Source organism: Gossypium hirsutum, unplaced genomic scaffold, assembly GCF_007990345.1.
Source record: "Gossypium hirsutum isolate 1008001.06 unplaced genomic scaffold, Gossypium_hirsutum_v2.1 scaffold_42, whole genome shotgun sequence".
Lineage (NCBI taxonomy): Eukaryota > Viridiplantae > Streptophyta > Magnoliopsida > Malvales > Malvaceae > Gossypium > Gossypium hirsutum.
Genome location: NW_024402782.1, coordinates 55,512 through 80,675, shown reverse-complemented (window position 1 = coordinate 80,675; position 25,164 = coordinate 55,512). Strand labels below are relative to the sequence as shown.

General features: G+C 33.1%; 2 protein-coding genes across 7 annotated transcripts in view; both read right to left on the bottom strand.

The window, feature by feature from the left end:
* Window positions 1–2,485: 2,485 nt before the first annotated feature.
* On the bottom strand, window positions 2,486–24,276 carry LOC121226259 (MDIS1-interacting receptor like kinase 2). Of its 5 annotated transcripts, XM_041110293.1 has the most exons (4): window positions 23,517–24,276; window positions 22,671–23,372; window positions 3,405–4,940; window positions 2,486–3,321 (listed from the first exon to the last, which is right to left on the bottom strand). In XM_041110293.1, exons 1-4 carry the CDS (start codon window positions 24,061–24,063, stop codon window positions 2,927–2,929), a joined length of 3,180 nt encoding a protein of 1,059 aa, XP_040966227.1. In that variant the 5' UTR covers window positions 24,064–24,276; the 3' UTR covers window positions 2,486–2,926. The 5 variants fall into 5 exon arrangements, with proteins under 5 accessions (XP_040966227.1, XP_040966226.1, XP_040966228.1 ...); XM_041110292.1 differs by having other exon boundaries at window positions 22,671–24,276; XM_041110294.1 differs by lacking the exons at window positions 22,671–23,372; window positions 23,517–24,276 and adding an exon at window positions 4,941–6,110 and having other exon boundaries at window positions 3,405–4,796.
* Window positions 16,641–25,164, bottom strand: part of LOC121226261 (probable leucine-rich repeat receptor-like protein kinase At1g35710) — a 22,781-nt gene continuing 14,257 nt past the window's right edge. The window contains exons 2-3 of one of the 2 annotated variants that reach the window (XM_041110298.1): window positions 17,401–17,892; window positions 16,641–17,317 (exon numbers count right to left, since the gene is read on the bottom strand). In XM_041110298.1, coding sequence (XP_040966232.1) covers window positions 16,923–17,317; window positions 17,401–17,892 — 887 coding nt within the window. In that variant the 3' untranslated portion in view covers window positions 16,641–16,922. The remainder of the gene's footprint in view (window positions 17,318–17,400; window positions 17,893–25,164) is intronic. The other variant, XM_041110299.1, reaches the window with a different exon arrangement.

Below are 25,164 nucleotides of genomic sequence, written 5' to 3'. Positions count from 1 at the left end.
GAACTTTTTCAAAAAAAATCAATTAAGCCCCTACGAACTTTTTGCACCCAATTGAGCCCCTGAACTAACAAAATTGGCCAAATAGGCCCTTTGACTAATATTGACCGTTACAACATTGACGTGGCCATTAACGGCGCTAACGTGGTGCTTCATGTTAGCGATAGTTGCTTATGTGGAAATACCATGTCAGCTGCCATGTCAACAAAAATAAAAAGTTAAAAGGAATATTTAAATTTTTTAAAAGGAATAGTTGCTTATGTGGCTAGTTGACGAATGGTTCGGTTTGCCATCCTTTCTGGTTCACCGAGGTTGTCTTCTGCTTCTTTTTTTCAAAAAGTGGTTCGGTCTCAGGTTCAACCACTTTGACTTGTTTCCCACGTCGAATTGCCTCTGCCCGAATTTCTTAGCTCAACTTTTCGACGTCGGATTCTAAGATCCCTTGTCCTAGCTCAACTTTTGCTTTACTTGCATGTTTAAGAGCTTCTGTCTTTTTTCGTCGTGCTCATTTTGATTTCTCAAATCTCTGGGTCGTATTCGAGATCTCTGGATGAAGATTTAGTCATGAAGACGATTTAAACAATTGTGAGTGTTGCCAGTCCCCGGGAACGGCGCCAAAACTGATGGTTGTTGATTCCACCAATAAAATCCTACACCTAATTTGCAAATTTGAGTAATATAGGGAGTAGGATCAATCCCTTAGAGACTAGATTACTGAAAATTGTTTCTCTCTCTCGACCATATTTATGTTTGGGAAGTTGTCATGCCCAAGAAATTTGGGGGGATAAAATTTGAAACCTGAAATAAACAGGGGAAAAAATGCGTAAAAAGTAAAAGCTGGAAACAATTAAATAATAAAAACAGTTAAGTAAATTTGAAGAAAAATCAATTAAATTTAGCTCAGCTTCAGGCATGAGTTTTTCCGTCTTTGAACCGATCCTCGAAATTAGATGAACTTCTCTTTTCCAATAAGCTAGTTATAGCTACCAAAGACACCTCGGACACCAACTCTTCCTTGTGTAAATTAGTTATGAAATGTCCTATAACTAACCATTGCCGATCAAACAACCTACAAAACGTTCGTGATTTAGAACTCCTACATCTTTGCGTTCTAGAAGAGCTTAGCACGAACCAATGCCCTCAACCGCGTGGGACATTTAAATCCGATTACTACTTCCCTTGACGGAACCAAACAAGAATCCCCACTTGGCACGTCAATGTGTTCACGGAAAACTGATTAGACAATCGATCCTTTCGGAATCCCAATTGTACGTCTAACCACACTAACTCAAACGACGTCTTTTTTGACTTAGTGTTGATTTGACTTTGTGAGTTGATGAAATCATACTCTTAATCCAGAGAAATAATAAATACTAGAATTCAGGATTTAAATTGCTCGGGTTCATAACTCACCGGTCTAGACGAAGTTAACACCGACCTAAAGCTGAAATGGGTTTAGTTGACTAGGTTTGGGGCATGTTGGAGTTGGGCATATTTGGAGAGGGTTGGATAAATGAAAAAGAAATGTAAGTGGATGTATGTGGGTGAGGCAAGGTTTGGGTGCAGTAGTTCCAAAGCTGGAAACTAATAAATGGAAAAATATAAGGAATTAATGTCAGCAAATAAATTTGCAAAAAGGAAAGAAGATTGAATTCAAAAGATAAAAGCTTGATTAAAAACTTGATTGAAAAACTTGATGATTAAATGAACATAGTAGCCCTCTATTTATACTAGTGGCTTTGAACAAATTTGCCAAATTAAAGGCCACTAGCCATAGAAAATCAAGGAAAAAAACATATTCCTACGATATCAAAATCTCTACATAATCCCCCACTAAGTCAAAATAAAATTTCAGCTAATTACAACTTGGAAAAATTCTGTTTTGGCTCGCCTTCTTTGCTCCTTTCTTCAATCTAGCCCAATTGCTTCTCCTTTTTCTCTTTTGACCCCAAATTGCACCCCTGTATAAAATTTAATATAAACATGGAGAAAATCAATGGTTCATTCTCATAAATTGACCAATTAAATTACATAAGATATGTACTTTTTGCATTTAATCAAAAATGTAATTTAATAATAATTAAATGGCTATTTTATAACTTTTTATAATCGAGTGACTAAAAAGCAGTAATTTTGTAAACTCTATAATAGTTTATCCATAATATATTCATTTGTTACCAACCAAATCGTGATGGCCGACTACAGTCCCAAACATTAAAAATGATGAACTATAAAATATGAGTACCTTTGTTTGTAATATAAATTATATATTATGGTCACATTTCTTTTTCTTTTCTTTGAAAATGCATTGTAACATGTGCGGTATATTATCATTTTTTAGGAAATATGCAGTATATTATTATATATGTAATACTCAGAGTTTCATTTGTTTTTTTGATTTATAAAGTGTAATTTATATAATATGTTAAATAAAAATGTATACTAATGTGAGTTCCTGTAGAGGGATAAAGGTGACAGGAAGTTGTATCGCTACCTTGCTTGAAAAGAATGTCGTCTTCACTTGCCAGGGTTCTGATGACGCCTTTTATTGCTTTTGAGTTTGGATATCAGGTCTGTGGAATCTCACTTACATTTTATAAGTTGAGAGATTGTTTCATGAATTATAGATAGTTGAGGTGAAATCTTGATGTATGTATTGATTGCATTTTGTTGCTTTGATTCACCCTTAATTTACTTTTATGTTATTTATCTTTGAGTTGGTTTGAAAGAAGCACAAAATTCAAGGAAGCAGCCAGCGATGATGTCTTAATATTTGGATCAAATTGCAGAATTTATGTCTTCTAAAGCAACCGAATAAACAGGTTTATTAAACATTGCAATTCATTCCATCATATATAAAACCAGAGATGGTTTACAAACAAATTATCAGAGCATGATAAACAATATCTAATCAACAAGCGCATGGACTTTAAACATCACAAGTTTTAGTTTTGCCTCCAATATGCATTTCACGGTTCATGAGTTGTAACAAAGAGATCATCCGAAGAGGAATTCCCAAGGATGTATGGCGAGAAAGGAACTCTTCACACACTTCTTTCATTGTTGGTCGGGGCTTCGGTTGTGGATTTAAGCAAGCGAATGCCAGTGTAGCAACATAAACAAGATTTTGTGTAACTAGTTGGCTTGTTGGAAGTGGTAAACGGTTGTCTAACACATCAACCAGCTTCATGTTTACCAAGGAACTTGGTGATGACAACCATGATAACACTTCTTCAGGATGCTTTCCCATTAACGTTTCCAGTGCTACCACTCCAAAACTATAAACATCGCATTTTTCGGTGACAATCATTGTATAAGCAAGTTCTACATACACAAATTAGTAAGAAGAAATTCAACTATATGTTCAGAGAAAAGGTCAGTAAATCAAGTAAAAAAGAAAACGCCACCTGGAGCTACGTAGCCATAAGTTCCGACAATAATGGTCTTATTGGATGAATCAAGATCCAACATTCTAGCTGTTCCAAAGTCGGCCACAAAGGCCTCAAAACTTGAGTTTAAAAGAACATTGTTACTTGATATGTCTCGATGAACTATCGGAGGGCAGCAATCATGGTGCAAGTAAGACAAAGCATGTGCTATGCCTTTGATGATCTCTACTCTTTTCGTCCAATCCATGTCCACAGCGTTCACTTCATCCCTTAGGTTGCAGAACAAACTCCCTTTTTCCATGTATTCATAGATCAAAAACATGGATCGTCGGTGTAGACAAAACCCGTGAAGCTTCACTATGTTTCGATGTCGTATTTCTGATAGAAACTTGATCTCGTTCCTGAAACTCTTGTCAAAAGTTGGATTTTCGGCTTCTAAATGATGAAGTTTCTTCAAAGCAACTACTTTACCAGAAGGGAGTTTTGCTTTGTAAACACTACCATAACCACCAACTCCAATACAGTATCGGAAGTCGAAATCCTCTGTTGCTGCAACGATATCCTCGTATGCTATCTTTCCATCATAGTCCCATATGGAACACAAATCCCCATTCTTGGTTGGCTGTACGCTGACATGGTTATTCTTGAGCTTAAACCGTGAACATAGCAAACATCCTAAAATGGAGAATGTGAATAAGATCGCAATAGGGAGGAATATTTTGATATAGTAAGGAATTCTGCTGCTGTTGGCCTTTTCGGTTACTGGAGTAGGACACATATAGGGTGATAAATCACTATTGCCTTCAAATGGATCGGGAAAAATCTTTTCACAACCATTTCCAGCGTCGACAATGTAGAGATGAGTAGCAGACAAGATAGGGATAGGACCTGAGAGTTGGTTGAAGCTAAGGTTTAGATTTGATAGATCAAAAAGCTTGCCAATTTCTTTTGGGATAGAACCTTTTAATAGATTAGAACCAAGGCTTAAGTCCAGCATCTTTGATAAACTACCAATACAAGAAGGGATTGAACCGGTCAATTTGTTTTGGGAGAGGTCCAAAAAAGTTAAATTTGCTAGATTACAAATTTCTTGGGGAATAGGACCTTTTAATAGATTAGAACCAAGGCTTAAGTCCAGCATCTTTGATAAACTACCAATACAAGAAGGGATTGAACCGGTCAATTTGTTTTGGGAGAGGTCCAAAAAAGTTAAATTTGCTAGATTACAAATTTCTTGGGGAATAGGACCTTTTAATAGATTAGAACCAAGGCTTAAGTCCTGCATCTTTGATAAACTACCAATACAAGAAGGGATTGAACCAGTCAATTTGTTTTGGGAGAGGTACAATGAAGTCAAATTTGCTAGATTACAAATTTCTTGGGGAATAGGACCTTTTAATAGATTAGAACCAAGGCTTAAGTCCAGCATCTTTGATAAACTACCAATACAAGAAGGGATTGAACCAGTCAATTTGTTTTGGGAGAGGTACAATGAAGTCAAATTTGCTAGATTACAAATTTCTTGGGGAATAGGACCTTTTAATAGATTAGAACCAAGGCTTAAGTCCTGCATCTTTGATAAACTACCAACACAAGAAGGGATTGAACCTTGAAGTTGGTTATTATCAAGGTACAAAATTTCCAAATTGGTTAATTGGTACAGAGTAATGGGTATTGAATCGACAAGTCTATTGTTGTAGAGACCCAAAAAAGTCAGATTTCTTAAATATCCAATTTCTAATGGGATAGATCCATTGATTTGGTTCCCCGAAAGGCTCAGAGATTGGAGACTGGTTAATTGACCCAAAGCAGAAGGGATTGGACCAACAATTCCATTGCTGGAGAGACTCAAATCAGTCAAATTTCTCAAATATCCAATTTCTAATGGGATAGATCCATTGATTCGGTTCCACGAAAGGATCAGAGATTGGAGACTGGTTAATTGACCCAAAGCAGAAGGGGTTGGACCAACAATTCCACATTGACTTAAGTTTAAAGTCACAAGGTTCTCTAGATTCCCCAGTTGTGGAGGGATGGAACCATTAATATTATCATTATAGGAAATGTCGAGGAATTCTAATTGGGTCAGCTTCCCTAGAGAAGGAGGTAACTCACCAGATAAACCACAACTGGACAAGTCAAGGTACTTCAATGCTGATAGATCACCTATCTGATGCGGGATTTTTCCTCTAATTTGATGGTCACTAAGATCAAGAAGGACAAGATTTGGAAATGAAGAGAAATTCAGTTTCCCAAATCTATCTCCAACCTCAATGTTGGGCGCATCAGATAAGTTAATTTTGGTGATGCTTTCAGCAGTGTTGCAGGTTATACCAGGCCACTGGCAACGTTGTGAAGTATTGCTGCTATGGTTACTCCACCACCTGCTTTCTAGCAGAGCTATGGCTTCGGACTCCAATGGCGATGGATATGCTGCTGTTACAGTTGTAGCAAAGGAAAGAAGGATGGCAGCCCACAGTACCCCTAGAATAACAGAAATGGTTAGGGATGAGGCCATTGTTTAATCTGGTAAGTATTTAGTGGTAGCATATATGTTATGGTTTCCAAACGATGAATTTAAAGGAACTCATCAAAGGATTCAAGCTCTTGTTGCAATAGTTGTAGGGGCAAGTTATCGTCATTGTTTTAGTCCTTGTCATGGAACTTAATTCATCATGCGCAATGCTTTCTTCTTCATGGAATTTCTATGTTAGTATCAATAATGCAAATACTATATTTAGGATTGAATCTTTGCTCTTCCTATGGTCCATATTTCTTGATAATGATACCTCCTGATTTGAATTTTCATCAAAAGTATATGGTCGACGCATGTTTCCAGATATATTAATTTCTCACGGAAAATTCATACATAATTTAACTTTTTAAAAAATATTTTTTATACAAATTTAAGTTAAAAAATTTATATTATAAACATAAATACGCATACGTGTTTAGGATGATTATGAATAAAAATTTCTAAAATCATATTATAAGTTCTAAAAATTTATATTATATATTTTTTAATATTTTATAAAGTTACGACAAGAATTATATTATTTAAATCCTAAAAAGTTTCTAAAGTTATAGGCAAAAGTATATTATAAAAATAATTTATGTTTTATAAAAAGTGTTACTACATACTTACTTATAAAAAAATTATGGTCAAAAAATTTAAATATAACTTACTTATGTGTCTATACTATATGTTATAGAAAATAATATATTTATTTATAAAACAATTATAATTTTTTGCCATGACTTATTTAAAAAAAATTAAGATAAAAAAATATATTATTTATAAGAAGTGTTTTGGAAGTTATTGGACACTTTATAATTTTTTTATAATTGTTATATATTATAAATTTTATACTATTTTTAACCTAATTCATGAATTATAAAAATGGTTATAATATTCTAAAAAACTTTAAGTTGTAGTCTATTGGTCGAGTATTCATCTTTCCAAGGAATAGCTTAGGTTCAAATCTCATTGTTCAAAAAAAATATATATATTTGTTATAACCTAAAATAAATCATTTTTCTTATAATTTTTATTAGTAATCATATTATCGATTAGTTTCTTGGGCTAACATATTAAATATGATGATTTTATTTTAATTTTGTTACTTGTTTAGAAATTTTTTAATTTTACTGATAATTTATTATAGTAATTAATATTTAAAAAAAATATATTAAGTAACCTTGTAATTATAAATTATAATTTACAATTTGTACTATGAAATATGATATAGGAAATTACGATGTAATTACACACTGTCACCAAACATGTCTAGAAAATCATAATTCTTACTACTTAATAATTACACTTTTATTATGTGTTGTCAAAACAAATTTTTGCAATTGCTAGGGAAAAAGAAGAAGCTTAATTAGAATCCAAAGCTGCATGATTTTGAAAACATTTCCTTTCTCATTGAATCAAAAGTTTCATGCAAAAAAACATTGGAAATTCATGATACGTAAAACTGGAACACCCCGTGTAGATCCCATGACAACGACGATTCCATCTTTAATTTGGTTTAACAATTTAAAGATGATTTAATTGTGGCTCAAAGCCTTCTTCTATCATTTTGTGGATATACTTTTCCTGCCTAATTTTCCTTTTCCACAAAGAATTGGGCCATCGTCTTCAGTTTCTATATAAGAAATTTCTCACCCATTAAGACTCAAAAAGTCGAGACTTCAGACAAACTAATGGTGTGTTTTCTTTATTGACAGATTTTAATGAAGTTATATCTATGTATATATAATATATTTTATTAAATTAGTGTTATGAATTAATTCGATATCAATTCAATCAGAAAAATTACTTATAAACAGTTTTTTAATAAAGTAATGAATATTAATGTAAGGTTAAAGGGTAAAAAATACCTTAGTAAAAAGTTAAAAAATCAATTAAGTTCATAATAGAAAAATGGACCCAATTGAGCATTCAATGAGAAAAAAAATCAGTTGGCTCCTTTCATTAACGAAAACGGTTGTTGACTGATTTCATTAATACTGGTTGTTGATGTGGTTGGCGGAAGCTATGACAAGTTGACATGTGACATGCCATGTGAAAGTATATATGTTGATGTTGCTGGTCAAGTTATTAGAATATTTTTAAAAATGTAAAAGTTATAAAAAATTATAAAAATTATTACAAATATAAAAAAATAAAATATGAATGATTTTTAAAAAGTTCCAAAAAAATTATAAAATATAACTTGACCCGCTATGAGAGTTCCATTTGGTATTTCACTCAAATTTCTATAGAAATACTCCCATGTATTGGTAGTGTAAATAATCCTTAGACTTACACAAACTCTCCTCATATGTTGACGTCATACTTTGATTCATCACCAAATGGATTCACATTGATAGGTGCTTAAAGTAGAATCTTTTAAGTATGATATGACATACCAAGGTGATGGAGTGGTTTAGAGCGGACTCGTCACCTCAAGTGATATGAGGGACATATCTTTTTTGCTCTTGACTTTTATAACTACAAGTCTTTAGTGAAGGCTGATAATTAGGGTTAATACAAGGAGTTGCAAGTCTGACATGGATGAGCAAAGGTAGACACCATGCCATGCCTTTTAGCTTATTCGGAATATATGATGGAAAGATTGAATTACACATAAGTACTGAGCACCGAAAGTTTTTGTTCGAAAAAAAATTAATTTTAACTTTACCAATAATTTGGGTCATAATAAATTACTAAATTCTACTCATTTTTTAATTAAAATAGATTATATTTATTACCAACATAATTCAAAGCCTAACGGGTGACACACGAAAAAAACCCAGTTGTAGCATATACGTTATAGTTTCCAAACTGATGGATTTCTATAGGAGTCAATGTCTTTTTGCAATTGTTGTTATTGCTTCAGTCGATGTCATGGAACTTACTTTTTCATATGCAATAGTTTTTTTTCATGGAAATTTCCATTTCGTGGCTGCATATTAATTTGAAAAGATGAGTATACATTTTTATGTTGTTATTAGTATCAAGGATGCAATTGCTAGCGGTGATTGAGTAAAATAATTTTGAGTTAATCGAGTTGACAAGTCTTATTTTATCATCTTAATTCAATTTAGAATTTTTTTCAAATTGAGTTGAGTGAAATAAAATTCGAGTCGAGCTGAATCGAGTGAAATTGTTTGAATTAAATTAAAAAAATTAAACATATTACATTAAAATCTTGCTACAATATAATGAATTTCATGTTAAAATATACAAATTTAAAATCATATATATTTGAAAATACTTTTAAACAAAATTAGAAACTTTAGAATGATTAAACTGGATTAAGTTTTAGTATTTTCATATTTTGCTGTATAAGGCAAAATGTCTTATATAATATTTTAATGATTGAAGTATTAGTAATGTGATATCTTATTTGAAAATTCCAATGTGAATTAATTATTTGAAAACAACTTAATTTCATGAATTTTCTTTGCAATTGTTTGGAAACTAAAAAAAAAAATCAGTTTAATTTCGACCCCAAAGTGTATGATTTTGAAAAATTTAATGTGAATTAATTATTAGATTTAAGTGTAATTACTTGCAAGTGCAAAGGAATAGTATGTTTGGCTAACTATTGTAATTGTTGGGTCCACTAAATTGAATATAATAGCACCTCAATTATACTATTCAATTCTTAGGGAGTTGAGAGTTGGGGTAATTACGTGAGTAATTACAATCAATTACTAATTATCTTATAGTCTTTCAAACACACGTACATGATTTAAGAAATTATTTTTTATAGAAGTTTATAAAATTTATTTTAATACAATAATAATAAAAAATTTTAATTTTATGACATATATTTTATATATTTTTTAAAATAAAATTATATATTTCTTATCGGGTCAAAACTGCTTTGTTATTAGACACATAAGTCAAAATATTTGGTGTAATTTTTTTTTGATTCCTCAATGTATCTACCGAAGCGCGCCCGGTAACTAATCCTTCGCATTTTGTAGGCCCATTAAGGGGGTAGATGCTGGCCACAAGTTTTAAAGCTACTCCATACTTAGGCGAGGATTAAACCCTCGATTACTGATTAAGGTAGGAGAAACCCTTTTCATCTCACTTAACTCCTGTGTTTTATAAAGCAAATTTTAACCTAACCAATTGCGCTTATAAAGCATGTATTATAATTTTTATACTATTCTTGTATGGCCACATATTTGAGCACTTTAACATAAGCACCGTAAAAGCTATTCAACACTTTATAGAAAACATTGTTTATAAATGTTATTGTCGAAACTATTTTTTTGAAAAACAAAAATTTTAGGTTGTCGACTTTAAAAAAAATGAAAATTTGGGAGTCGCCACCAATCTTTTATTGAGGTGTGAGAGGGATCACCTAAAAAACGGCTTTGGTCTACAAGTTTTAGAAAAACGGATCCGGGAGTCAGTTACGTTCGAGGAATGATTAACACCCTTGTAACGCCCAAAATTTGTACCTGGTTAATTAATTAGTATCTTAAGGTCGAGAATTTGGAAAAACGTAATCCTTAGCAAAACTTAAAAGGCTACGTATTAAGACCCTTTTTATTTCAGAGAAAGAAGATACCACACCCAATGCGTTAGGGCACAGCATTCTAATTTTCCCCCAAAAATGAATTGGGCCAAAATACTTGTACAATAAAACTTGAAAAGAACATCCACTTATCCAAGATTTAAGAAATCACACCCAATACGTTAGGGTACGATCCCTTTAGAATCCCAAACTCGGAATATTTCCTTTACTTTAAAAGAACATCCACTTATCCAAGATTTAAGAAATCACACCCAATACGTTAGGGCACGATTCCTTTAAAAATCCCAAACTCGGAATATTTCCTTTATGATTTTTAAAAAATCTACATCGAGAAATCAATGCGTCACATCCAATACGTTAGGACACAACGTGTTGAATTCCCAATAATGAGTTTTTAGTTGGTTTAAAGAGCAATCTTCGATTGTTAGATTTTCAAAAAAATCGGAACCCAATACGTTAGGGCTCAATTTCCTTGAGCAATCCTAAATACGAGTATTATCTCAATTTTGAAAATTATATTTTTAAATTTGAGTTTTTTCTAAAAAATAATGTAACATTATTTTATATGCGCAAATGTCATAATAACAATGATAACAAGTACAATAATAGCATGGAAATAATACAAACAATTGAATATAAATAATGACATGCAAAAGATATTAAATAAATGAGCAGAAAATATGCAAACATAAATTAATAAGCGAATAATTAAAATAAATAACAAAAAATACATACAAGTGCACATAAAAATACATAGGTTTGAAATAAATAATATCAAAGATAATTAAATAAATAAAACAAGTATATATATATATATAAGTACGCGAAAAAAATACTAATTAAAAAAAGGCATAACTACATGTTTTTTTAAAAAACATATATACAATATAATAATAATTACAGATAAGAATTATAAGATAAGAACAATTGCATCATCAAAAAAAATTGATTTTTGAAGAAAATATGAAAAAAAGGCTAAATTGGATTACAAATAAAAAATATGGGGTAATTTCGCAAATAAATAAAGTCTGGAGGACTAAATTGAATACGCGAATTACATAAAGGGGCTGGAAGGGAAATTTTCCCTTCTCCTCTAAAACGGTGTCGTTCAAGAAGGGTTAAATTGAAATTAAAATAAATTAAAGGGCAAAATTTTTAAAAAAATAAAAAAAAACCTAATTATAAAGACATTAAAAGGCGGAGGGGCTAAATAAAAAAAATAAATAAAATTCGTAGTGGTATCACCTTCTCCTTTTTTAAAATTGTAAATAAGTACAAAATAATCAAACGAAAAAAATAGTAAGCCACCTTTAAAAAACTGTCAATCGTTCTCTTTTTTTATTCCTCCCTTTCCTCTTTTTTTCTCCTCATGCAATGAAGGGAGAGGCCTCTATTTATAGTTGAGCCTCCCCAAATCCAACGGTACAGATCAATTACATCAACGGCTGAGATTAAAGGGTATCTCTAAGATTTCAAAATCATATCTTCTAAGATTGCATATCATATCTAAGATTATACATCATATCTAAGATTGCATATCATATCTAAGATTGCATATATCATATCTAGGATTGCATATCATATATAAGATTGCATATCCTCAAAAATTATGTTTCCATATGTGAGCCCGAGCTAAAATTGGGTATAACAATTATATTATAAAATTTATATTATTTCTTTTATCTAATTTGGTTTATTATTTGAACACATAGTAAACTGCAAATTGGATTTATAAAAACTATTATAATTGAAGGATTATAAAGTTGATTTGTGCCTCAGATACTAGAATGCTAAGAATGATGTTTGGGAGAGAAAATAGATCAAAATTGTATTTCATAAATACATTAATATTATCATCACCTTGCTGTTATTTTATTTTTCTCACAAATTATTTAAATTGTTACATTTTTTTAGGAAATATTATGCGGTAGATGTTGATTATGCAAATGCAAAAGGTTTTTTTACAGTATATCACGGGGTACAATATCATTTGAAAGAACAGAGCTAGACACAAGTACCGAACACGGCTCGTAAACTCTTTATTCAAAGTTTTGAAATGTGGTTGAGAGGATATTTGTTGTTCTAAAAAAATATTTCCCATATTAACAAACCACATCAATATAGTCTGAAAAACAATGTTCAATCGTTCTAACTTGTTGTATATTTCACAATTCCATTTATAGGTGGAATTGGAATTATCAATACTTTTAAACAGTACATGAAAAAAAAACAGATATTGATAATCTTAATGATACAGATAAAAAAATGATCTAGATAATCTTAATGATGCATATTCAGATTTTGATTTAGATGATGAATGTTATACCCCCGCCACATGGACACGTGTCAACAGTATAGACAACATTAACCCACTCATTGAGTCTGCCTGAGAAGATGTCTCGCCGGACCATCCACTAAGATCAAAGGAGCACCAACCCTTTAGAAAGGTTAGGCACCCCTTTTTTTGGTGTGAACACATCCTTGAGGCCATTAGGACTTGCATGAGCGTAACAACATTGTACTGATCGAATGGATAATAGAATAGGGCCCATCATGAATATCCTTCATGTTCGTGAATATACACATTTGGTGGGACTGAGCATTTATCTTGCCACATCATGCTAATGGACAAGAGGGCCTCTTTTATAAATACCTTTCCAACGATGAAGAATGGATCGATTTTCCAACCCTTAAAGTTACTCTGAACAACCATCTTTTCTTTCAGCAATCAGCTTGTCCTCTTATTCCTTTCTAACTCTCCGCCTCTTTAAGTGAACTGGCCTCCACAAAACGACCACTCACTCCACCTTATCTCCTCCTTACTCCCCTCCATTGTTGTACCTTGTATCAACAATGAAGAAATTGGTTAAGAACAAATAGATGATGATAAGAAGTATATGTTAAATGTTAGAAAAAGAATAACCCAACAAACATGGAATGCTAGAGCAATAATAAAGTTGCATATAATCGTGTTGTCGGTTACTTTTTTGGACTAACATAACATGATTTGATTTTAATTTATGTCACCTGTTTAAAATTTTTTCTCAAGTATTATTGATAACTATTTATAGTAATTAATACTTTTTAAAAAATTTAAAATTTGTAAATGTGTAATTACAATTTATATTACTAAACAAGGCACAAAGAATTACAATATAATTACACTCTACTAGCCAAATGCATCTAAAAAATTATAATTCTTTGCAATTACTAGAAGGTGACACTACTACCTTAATAGTCACATTTTCATCTAATTCCTCCATGGTATCAAAATACACTTCACATGTATATGTGGAAACACCTCGTACATAGTGTGCCTGTACTATGCACTAATGTAAAATTAATTAAAAAAGACATATCAATAGTTAAAGTAGGGCTTAAAGGTATTTTTGATCGTTGAACTTTTTCAAAAAAAATCAATTAAGCCCTTGCAGACTTTTTGCACCCAACTGAGCCCTTAATCTAACAAAACTGACAAAATAGGCCTTTTAACTAATGTTGACTGATTCTTAGAAAAAGAAATATCAATAGTTAAAGAAGGGTTTAATGGTATTTTTGGTCCTCGAACTTTTTCAAAAAAAATCAATTAAGCCCCTACGAACTTTTTGCACCCAATTGAGCCCCTGAACTAACAAAATTGGCCAAATAGGCCCTTTGACTAATATTGACCGTTACAACATTGACGTGGCCATTAACGGCGCTAACGTGGTGCTTCATGTTAGCGATAGTTGCTTATGTGGAAATACCATGTCAGCTGCCATGTCAACAAAAATAAAAAGTTAAAAGGAATATTTAAAATTTTTAAAAGGAATAGTTGCTTATGTGGCTAGTTGACGAATGGTTCGGTTTGCCATCCTTTCTGGTTCACCAAGGTTGTCTTCTGCTTCTTTTTTTCAAAAAGTGGTTCGGTCTCAGGTTCAACCACTTTGACTTGTTTCCCACGTCGAATTGCCTCTGCCCGAATTTCTTAGCTCAACTTTTCGACGTCGGATTCTAAGATCCCTTGTCCTAGCTCAACTTTTGCTTTACTTGCATGTTTAAGAGCTTCTGTCTTTTTTCGTCGTGCTCATTTTGATTTCTCAAATCTCTGGGTCGTATTCGAGATCTCTGGATGAAGATTTAGTCATGAAGACGATTTAAACAATTGTGAGTGTTGCCAGTCCCCGGGAACGGCGCCAAAACTGATGGTTGTTGATTCCACCAATAAAATCCTACACCTAATTTGCAAATTTGAGTAATATAGGGAGTAGGATCAATCCCTTAGAGACTAGATTACTGAAAATTGTTTCTCTCTCTCGACCATATTTATGTTTGGGAAGTTGTCATGCCCAAGAAATTTGGGGGGATAAAATTTGAAACCTGAAATAAACAGGGGAAAAAATGCGTAAAAAGTAAAAGCTGGAAACAATTAAATAATAAAAACAGTTAAGTAAATTTGAAGAAAAATCAATTAAATTTAGCTCAGCTTCAGGCATGAGTTTTTCCGTCTTTGAACCGATCCTCGAAATTAGATGAACTTCTCTATTCCAATAAGCTAGTTATAGCTACCAAAGACACCTCGGACACCAACTCTTCCTTGTGTAAATTAGTTATGAAATGTCCTATAACTAACCATTGCCGATCAAACAACCTACAAAACGTTCGTGATTTAGAACTCCTACATCTTTGCGTTCTAGAAGAGCTTAGCACGAACCAATGCCCTCAACCGCGTGGGACATTTAAATCCGATTACTACTTCCCTTGACGGAACCAAACAAGAATCCCCACTTGGCACGTCAATGTGTTCACGGAAAACTGATTAGACAATCGATCCTTTCGGAATCCCAATTGTACGTCTAACCACACTAACTCAAACGACGTCTTTTTTGACTTAGTGTTGATTTGACTTTGTGAGTTGATGAAATCATACTCTTAATCCAGAGAAATAATAAATACTAGAATTCAGGATTTAAATTGCTCGGGTTCATAACTCACCGGTCTAGACGAAGTTAACACCGACCTAAAGCTGAAATGGGTTTAGTTGACTAGGTTTGGGGCATGTTGGAGTTGGGCATATTTGGAGAGGGTTGGATAAATGAAAAAGAAATGTAAGTGGATGTATGTGGGTGAGGCAAGGTTTGGGTGCAGTAGTTCCAAAGCTGGAAACTAATAAATGGAAAAATATAAGGAATTAATGTCAGCAAATAAATTTGCAAAAAGGAAAGAAGATTGAATTCAAAAGATAAAAGCTTGATTAAAAACTTGATTGAAAAACTTGATGATTAAATGAACATAGTAGCCCTCTATTTATACTAGTGGCTTTGAACAAATTTGCCAAATTAAAGGCCACTAGCCATAGAAAATCAAGGAAAAAAACATATTCCTACGATATCAAAATCTCTACATAATCCCCCACTAAGTCAAAATAAAATTTCAGCTAATTACAACTTGGAAAAATTCTGTTTTGGCTCGCCTTCTTTGCTCCTTTCTTCAATCTAGCCCAATTGCTTCTCCTTTTTCTCTTTTGACCCCAAATTGCACCCCTGTATAAAATTTAATATAAACATGGAGAAAATCAATGGTTCATTCTCATAAATTGACCAATTAAATTACATAAGATATGTACTTTTTGCATTTAATCAAAAATGTAATTTAATAATAATTAAATGGCTATTTTATAACTTTTTATAATCGAGTGACTAAAAAGCAGTAATTTTGTAAACTCTATAATAGTTTATCCATAATATATTCATTTGTTACCAACCAAATCGTGATGGCCGACTACAGTCCCAAACATTAAAAATGATGAACTATAAAATATGAGTACCTTTGTTTGTAATATAAATTATATATTATGGTCACATTTCTTTTTCTTTTTTTTGAAAATGCATTGTAACATGTGCGGTATATTATCATTTTTTAGGAAATATGCAGTATATTATTATATATGTAATACTCAGAGTTTCATTTGTTTTTTTGATTTATAAAGTGTAATTTATATAATATGTTAAATAAAAATGTATACTAATGTGAGTTCCTGTAGAGGGATAAAGGTGACAGGAAGTTGTATCGCTACCTTGCTTGAAAAGAATGTCGTCTTCACTTGCCAGGGTTCTGATGACGCCTTTTATTGCTTTTGAGTTTGGATATCAGGTCTGTGGAATCTCACTTACATTTTATAAGTTGAGAGATTGTTTCATGAATTATAGATAGTTGAGGTGAAATCTTGATGTATGTATTGATTGCATTTTGTTGCTTTGATTCACCCTTAATTTACTTTTATGTTATTTATCTTTGAGTTGGTTTGAAAGAAGCACAAAATTCAAGGAAGCAGCCAGCGATGATGTCTTAATATTTGGATCAAATTGCAGAATTTATGTCTTCTAAAGCAACCGAATAAACAGGTTTATTAAACATTGCAATTCATTCCATCATATATAAAACCAGAGATGGTTTACAAACAAATTATCAGAGCATGATAAACAATATCTAATCAACAAGCGCATGGACTTTAAACATCACAAGTTTTAGTTTTGCCTCCAATATGCATTTCACGGTTCATGAGTTGTAACAAAGAGATCATCCGAAGAGGAATTCCCAAGGATGTATGGCGAGAAAGGAACTCTTCACACACTTCTTTCATTGTTGGTCGGGGCTTCGGTTGTGGATTTAAGCAAGCGAATGCCAGTGTAGCAACATAAACAAGATTTTGTGTAACTAGTTGGCTTGTTGGAAGTGGTAAACGGTTGTCTAACACATCAACCAGCTTCATGTTTACCAAGGAACTTGGTGATGACAACCATGATAACACTTCTTCAGGATGCTTTCCCATTAACGTTTCCAGTGCTACCACTCCAAAACTATAAACATCGCATTTTTCGGTGACAATCATTGTACAAGCAAGTTCTACATACACAAATTAGTAAGAAGAAATTCAACTATATGTTCAGAGAAAAGGTCAGTAAATCAAGTAAAAAAGAAAACGCCACCTGGAGCTACGTAGCCATAAGTTCCGACAATAATGGTCTTATTGGATGAATCAAGATCCAACATTCTAGCTGTTCCAAAGTCGGCCACAAAGGCCTCAAAACTTGAGTTTAAAAGAACATTGTTACTTGATATGTCTCGATGAACTATCGGAGGGCAGCAATCATGGTGCAAGTAAGACAAAGCATGTGCTATGCCTTTGATGATCTCTACTCTTTTCGTCCAATCCATGTCCACAGCGTTCACTTCATCCCTTAGGTTGCAGAACAAACTCCCTTTTTCCATGTATTCATAGATCAAAAACATGGATCGTCGGTGTAGACAAAACCCGTGAAGCTTCACTATGTTTCGATGTCGTATTTCTGATAGAAACTTGATCTCGTTCCTGAAACTCTTGTCAAAAGTTGGATTTTCGGCTTCTAAATGATGAAGTTTCTTCAAAGCAACTACTTTACCACAAGGGAGTTTTGCTTTGTAAACACTACCATAACCACCAACTCCAATACAGTATCAAACCCTCAATTACTGATTGAGGTAGGAGAAACCCTTTTCATCTCACTTAACTTCTGTGTTTTATAAAGCAAATTTTAACCTAACAAATTGTGCTTATAAAGCATGTATTATAATTTTTATACTATTCTTGTATGGCCACATATTTGAGCACTTTAACATAAGCACCATAAAAGCTATTCAACACTTTATAGAAAACATTGTTTATAAATGTTATATTAGAAAATTTATATTATTTATTTTATCTAATTTGGTTTATTATTTGAACACATAGTAAACCGCAAATTGGATTTATAAAAACTATTATAATTGAAGGATTTTAAAGTTGATTTGTGCCTCAAATACTAGAATGCTAAGAATGAGGTTTGGGAGAGAAAATAGATCAAAATTGTATTTCATAAATACATTAATATTATCATCACCTTGCTGTTATTTTATTTGTCTCACAAATTATTTAAATTGTTACATGTTTTTAGGAAATATTATGTGGTAGATGTTGATTATGCAATTGCAAAAGGTTTTCTTGCAGTATATTATGGGGTACGATATCATTTGAATGAACACAGCTAGACACAAGTACCAAACAAGGCTCGCAAACTCTTTATTCAAAGCTTTGAAATGTGGTTGAGAGGATATTTCTTGTTCTAAAAAAATATTTCCCATATTAACAAACCACATCAATATAGTCTAAAAAACAATGTTCAATCGTTCGAACTTGTTGTATACTTCACAATTCCATTTATAGGTGGAATTGGAATTATCAATGCTTTCAATCAATACATGGAAAAAAAAATAGATCTTGATAATCTTAATGATACAGATAAAAAAATGATCTGGATAATCTTAATTATGCATATTCAAAATTTGATTTAGATGATGAATTTTATACCCCCGCCACATGGACACGTGTTAACTGTATAGACAACATTAACCCTCTCATTGAGTCTGCCTAAGAAGATGTCTCGCTGAACCATCCACTAAGATCAAAGGAGCACCAACCCTTTAGAAAGGCTAGCACCCTTTTTTTTTGGTGTGAACAAATCCTTGAGGCCATTAGGACTTGCATGGGCGTATTAACCTTGTACTGATCGAATGAGTAACATAACGTGCCCCCATCATGAATATCCTTTATGTTCATGAATATCCTTTACACATTTGGTGGGACTGAACATTTATCCTGCCATGTCATGCTAATGGACAAGAGAACCTCTCTTATTAATACTTTTCCACCACTCACTCCACCTTACATCCTCCTTACTCCCCTCCATTGTTGTACCTTGTATCAACAATGAAGAAATTGGTCAAGAACTAATAGATGATGATAAGAAGTATATGTTAAATGTTAGAAAAGGAATAACCCAACAAACATGGAATGCTAGAGCAATAATAAAGTTGCATATGATGTTTAGTTTTCTTGTTCTTTTTTATCGGCAATCGTGTTGTCGGTTACTTTCTTGGACTAACATAACATGATTTGATTTTAATTTATGTCACTTGTTTAAAATTTTTTCTCAGGTATTACTGATAACTATTTATAGTAATTAATACTTTTTAAACAATTTAAAATTTGTAAATGTGCAATTACAATTTATATTACTAAACAAGGCACAAAGAATTACAATATAATTATACTCTACTAGCCAAATGCATCTAGAAAATTATAATTCTTTACATTTACTAGTGTTACGGGGCTAGAGTTTTTGTTTCGCAACCCGTGCGGCCTTAGGCTATCCGTTCGTCCAAACTCGCCTAAGTCAGCCTTAACTCAAATGAGGATTCCTTAAGAACTCCTCCAAGGCACCAATTGAAGAGCAGAAACGATTTAGGCCAAAAGAAGCTACGCCAAAGAACAACAGAAAGCCACAGAAAAGAATGCACACAAGGTGTTTGAGTAAATGCTCTCAGAACTCTATTACTCTTAAGAATTCAGAATACAATGGAATGAGTACAAATGAGGGGGAGGCTCTCTATTTATAGTTGAGCTCCCCCAAAACCGACGGTCAAGATTCATTTACATCGACGGACGAGATTAACCATATCCCTTAATTTTAGGGATTTTACAAGATATGCTATATCAAATCTAATCTAATCTTTACAAGATATGATTCTCTCTATCTTCTAAGATTAGTTACCATATTAGCCTAAGTTGCCATGTTTTCATCATTGGGCCAACCAGGCTTCAATCTGATAGGCTTCTCCAATAGTTCTCTGAATCGGGCCAGCTCTCGTGGGCTAAATGTTCCCCATCTTATCGATAGACCTCCATGGGGTGCATCTTGTGCCATGGTCACGGGCTTTGCACTGCGGCCCGTGACATTCTCCCCCACCCATTCTCGCAACGTCCTCGTTGCGACTTCCGAATGGCACTGGCTTGATTCGCCTCGATCTCGTCTCAACGCCTTAGCCTTTTCCTTCTTTCGGGACTTTTGCTTCGGCTTACGTCACTTCTTCACTCGAACCGTCCTACTCGTTTGTGCATCTCGATGACAAGAAGTTATGTCACTCTCTTGTCCACATTCTAACTTTGCTCGAACAGAATCCTCTTGATTCACCACACTTGGTTTCGCTTTACCCACAGTCTCTCGGCCTCTTTGCTCAAGAACTTCGAAAGGGCCCCTATGTTCTATAAAATATGAGTACCTTTGTTTGTAATATAAATTATATATTATGGTCACATTTCTTTTTCTTTTTTTTGAAAATGCATTGTAACATGTGCGGTATATTATCATTTTTTAGGAAATATGCAGTATATTATTATATATGTAATACTCAGAGTTTCATTTGTTTTTTTGATTTATAAAGTGTAATTTATATAATATGTTAAATAAAAATGTATACTAATGTGAGTTCCTGTAGAGGGATAAAGGTGACAGGAAGTTGTATCGCTACCTTGCTTGAAAAGAATGTCGTCTTCACTTGCCAGGGTTCTGATGACGCCTTTTATTGCTTTTGAGTTTGGATATCAGGTCTGTGGAATCTCACTTACATTTTATAAGTTGAGAGATTGTTTCATGAATTATAGATAGTTGAGGTGAAATCTTGATGTATGTATTGATTGCATTTTGTTGCTTTGATTCACCCTTAATTTACTTTTATGTTATTTATCTTTGAGTTGGTTTGAAAGAAGCACAAAATTCAAGGAAGCAGCCAGCGATGATGTCTTAATATTTGGATCAAATTGCAGAATTTATGTCTTCTAAAGCAACCGAATAAACAGGTTTATTAAACATTGCAATTCATTCCATCATATATAAAACCAGAGATGGTTTACAAAGAAATTATCAGAGCATGATAAACAATATCTAATCAACAAGCGCATGGACTTTAAACATCACAAGTTTTAGTTTTGCCTCCAATATGCATTTCACGGTTCATGAGTTGTAACAAAGAGATCATCCGAAGAGGAATTCCCAAGGATGTATGGCGAGAAAGGAACTCTTCACACACTTCTTTCATTGTTGGTCGGGGCTTCGGTTGTGGATTTAAGCAAGCGAATGCCAGTGTAGCAACATAAACAAGATTTTGTGTAACTAGTTGGCTTGTTGGAAGTGGTAAACGGTTGTCTAACACATCAACCAGCTTCATGTTTACCAAGGAACTTGGTGATGACAACCATGATAACACTTCTTCAGGATGCTTTCCCATTAACGTTTCCAGTGCTACCACTCCAAAACTATAAACATCGCATTTTTCGGTGACAATCATTGTATAAGCAAGTTCTACATACACAAATTAGTAAGAAGAAATTCAACTATATGTTCAGAGAAAAGGTCAGTAAATCAAGTAAAAAAGAAAACGCCACCTGGAGCTACGTAGCCATAAGTTCCGACAATAATGGTCTTATTGGATGAATCAAGATCCAACATTCTAGCTGTTCCAAAGTCGGCCACAAAGGCCTCAAAACTTGAGTTTAAAAGAACATTGTTACTTGATATGTCTCGATGAACTATCGGAGGGCAGCAATCATGGTGCAAGTAAGACAAAGCATGTGCTATGCCTTTGATGATCTCTACTCTTTTCGTCCAATCCATGTCCACAGCGTTCACTTCATCCCTTAGGTTGCAGAACAAACTCCCTTTTTCCATGTATTCATAGATCAAAAACATGGATCGTCGGTGTAGACAAAACCCGTGAAGCTTCACTATGTTTCGATGTCGTATTTCTGATAGAAACTTGATCTCGTTCCTGAAACTCTTGTCAAAAGTTGGATTTTCGGCTTCTAAATGATGAAGTTTCTTCAAAGCAACTACTTTACCAGAAGGGAGTTTTGCTTTGTAAACACTACCATAACCACCAACTCCAATACAGTATCGGAAGTCGAAATCCTCTGTTGCTGCAACGATATCCTCGTATGCTATCTTTCCATCATAGTCCCATATGGAACACAAATCCCCATTCTTGGTTGGCTGTACGCTGACATGGTTATTCTTGAGCTTAAACCGTGAACATAGCAAACATCCTAAAATGGAGAATGTGAATAAGATCGCAATAGGGAGGAATATTTTGATATAGTAAGGAATTCTGCTGCTGTTGGCCTTTTCGGTTACTGGAGTAGGACACATATAGGGTGATAAATCACTATTGCCTTCAAATGGATCGGGAAAAATCTTTTCACAACCATTTCCAGCGTCGACAATGTAGAGATGAGTAGCAGACAAGATAGGGATAGGACCTGAGAGTTGGTTGAAGCTAAGGTTTAGATTTGATAGATCAAAAAGCTTGCCAATTTCTTTTGGGATAGAACCTTTTAATAGATTAGAACCAAGGCTTAAGTCCAGCATCTTTGATAAACTACCAATACAAGAAGGGATTGAACCGGTCAATTTGTTTTGGGAGAGGTCCAAAAAAGTTAAATTTGCTAGATTACAAATTTCTTGGGGAATAGGACCTTTTAATAGATTAGAACCAAGGCTTAAGTCCAGCATCTTTGATAAACTACCAATACAAGAAGGGATTGAACCAGTCAATTTGTTTTGGGAGAGGTACAATGAAGTCAAATTTGCTAGATTACAAATTTCTTGGGGAATAGGACCTTTTAATAGATTAGAACCAAGGCTTAAGTCCTGCATCTTTGATAAACTACCAACACAAGAAGGGATTGAACCTTGAAGTTGGTTATTATCAAGGTACAAAATTTCCAAATTGGTTAATTGGTACAGAGTAATGGGTATTGAATCGACAAGTCTATTGTTGTAGAGACCCAAAAAAGTCAGATTTCTTAAATATCCAATTTCTAATGGGATAGATCCATTGATTTGGTTCCCCGAAAGGATCAGAGATTGGAGACTGGTTAATTGACCCAAAGCAGAAGGGATTCGACCAACAATTCTATTCTTGGAGAGACTCAAATAAGTCAAATTTCTCAAATATCCAATTTCGAATGGGATAGATCCATTGATTTGGTTCCCCCAAAGGATCAGAGATTGGAGACTGGTTAATTGACCCAAAGCAGAAGGGATTGGACCAACAATTCTATTGTTGGAGAGACTCAAATAAGTCAAATTTCTCAAATATCCAATTTCTAATGGGATAGATCCATTGATTTGGTTCCCCCAAAGGATCAGAGATTGGAGACTGGTTAATTGACCCAAAGCAGAAGGGATTGGACCAACAATTCCACATTGACTTAAGTTTAAAGTCACAAGGTTCTCTAGATTCCCCAATTGTGGAGGGATGGAACCATTAATATTATCATTATAGGAAATGTCGAGGAATTCTAATTGGGTCAGCTTCCCTAGAGAAGGAGGTAACTCACCAGATAAACCACAATAAGACAAGTCAAGGTACTTCAATGCTGATAGATCACCTATCTGATGCGGGATTTTTCCTCTAAGTTGATGATCACTAAGATTAAGAAGGACAAGATTTGGAAATGAAGAGAAATTCAGTTTCCCAAATCTATCTCCAACCTCAATGTTGGGCGCATCAGATAAGTTAATTTGGGTGATGCTTTCAGCAGTGTTGCAGGTTATACCAGGCCACTGGCAACGTTGTGAAGTATTGCTGCTATGGTTACTCCACCACCTGCTTTCTAGCAGAGCTATGGCTTCGGACTCCAATGGCGATGGATATGCTGCTGTCACAGTTGTAGCAAAAGAAAGGATGGTAGCCCACAGTACCCCTAGAATAACAGAAATGGTTAAGGATGAGGCCATTGTTTAATCTGGTAAGGATTTAGTGGTAGCATATATGTTATGGTTTCCAAACTGAGGAATTTAAAGGAACTCATCAAAGGATTCAAGGCCTTGTTGCAATAGTTGTAGGGGCCAGTTGTCGTCGTTGCTTCAGTCCTTGTCATGGAACTTAATTCATCACGCGCAATGCTTTCTTTTTCATGGAAATTTCTATGTTGTTAGTATCAATAATGCGAATACTATATTATAGGATTGAATCTTTGCTCTTCCTATGGTCCATATTTCTTGATAATTATGATACCTCCTGATTTTAATTTTCATCAACGCATGTTTCTCGATATTTTAATTTCTCACTGAAAATTCATACATAATTTAACTTTAAAAAAATATTTTTTATACAAGTTTAAGTTAAAAAAATTATTTTATAAACATAAATATGCATGCGTGTTTGGGATGATTATGAATAAAAATTTCTAAAATCATATTATAAGTCCTAAAAAATTACATTATATTTTTTTAATATTTTATAAAGTTATGACAAGAATTATATTATTTAAATCCTAAAAAGTTTCTAAAGTTATAGCCAAAAGTATATTATAAAAATAATTTATGTTTTATAAAAAGTGTACTACATACTTATTTATAAAAAAGTTATGGTCAAAAAATTTAAATATAACTTACTTATGTGTCCATACTATATGTTATAGAAAATAATATACTTACTTATAAATCATTTTTCTTGTTATTTTTATTAGTAATCGTATTATCGATTATTTTCTTGGACTAACATATTAAATATGATGATTTTATTTTAATTTTTGTTATTTGTTTAGAAATTTTTTAATTTTACTGATTATTTATTATAGTAATTAATATTTTTTTTAAAATATATTAAGTACCTATGTAATTATAAATTATAATTTACAATTTGTACTACGAAATATGATATAGAAAATTACGATCTAATTTTGTAATTATAAATCTTTTGTAATTACTATTTAATAATTACACTTTTATCCGATTATTATTTGTTGTCGAAACAAATCTTTGCAATTGCTTGGAAAAAAATAAGCTTAATTAGAATCCGAAACTGCATGATTTTGAAAATATTTCCTTTCTCAT

Excerpts from the sequence above, each read along its gene's own strand:
- LOC121226259 (XM_041110292.1), bottom strand. The coding sequence starts at position 24,063 with ATGGCCTCATCCTTAACCATTTCTGTTATTCTAGGGGTACTGTGGGCT. Across the intron at positions 4,941-22,670 it reads GATGCTGGACTTAAGCCTTG|GTTCTAATCTATTAAAAGGT; the intron begins GTTCTAATCTAT and ends ACTTAAGCCTTG. Across the intron at positions 3,322-3,404 it reads TTATGGCTACGTAGCTCCAG|AACTTGCTTATACAATGATT; the intron begins GTGGCGTTTTCT and ends TTGTGTATGTAG.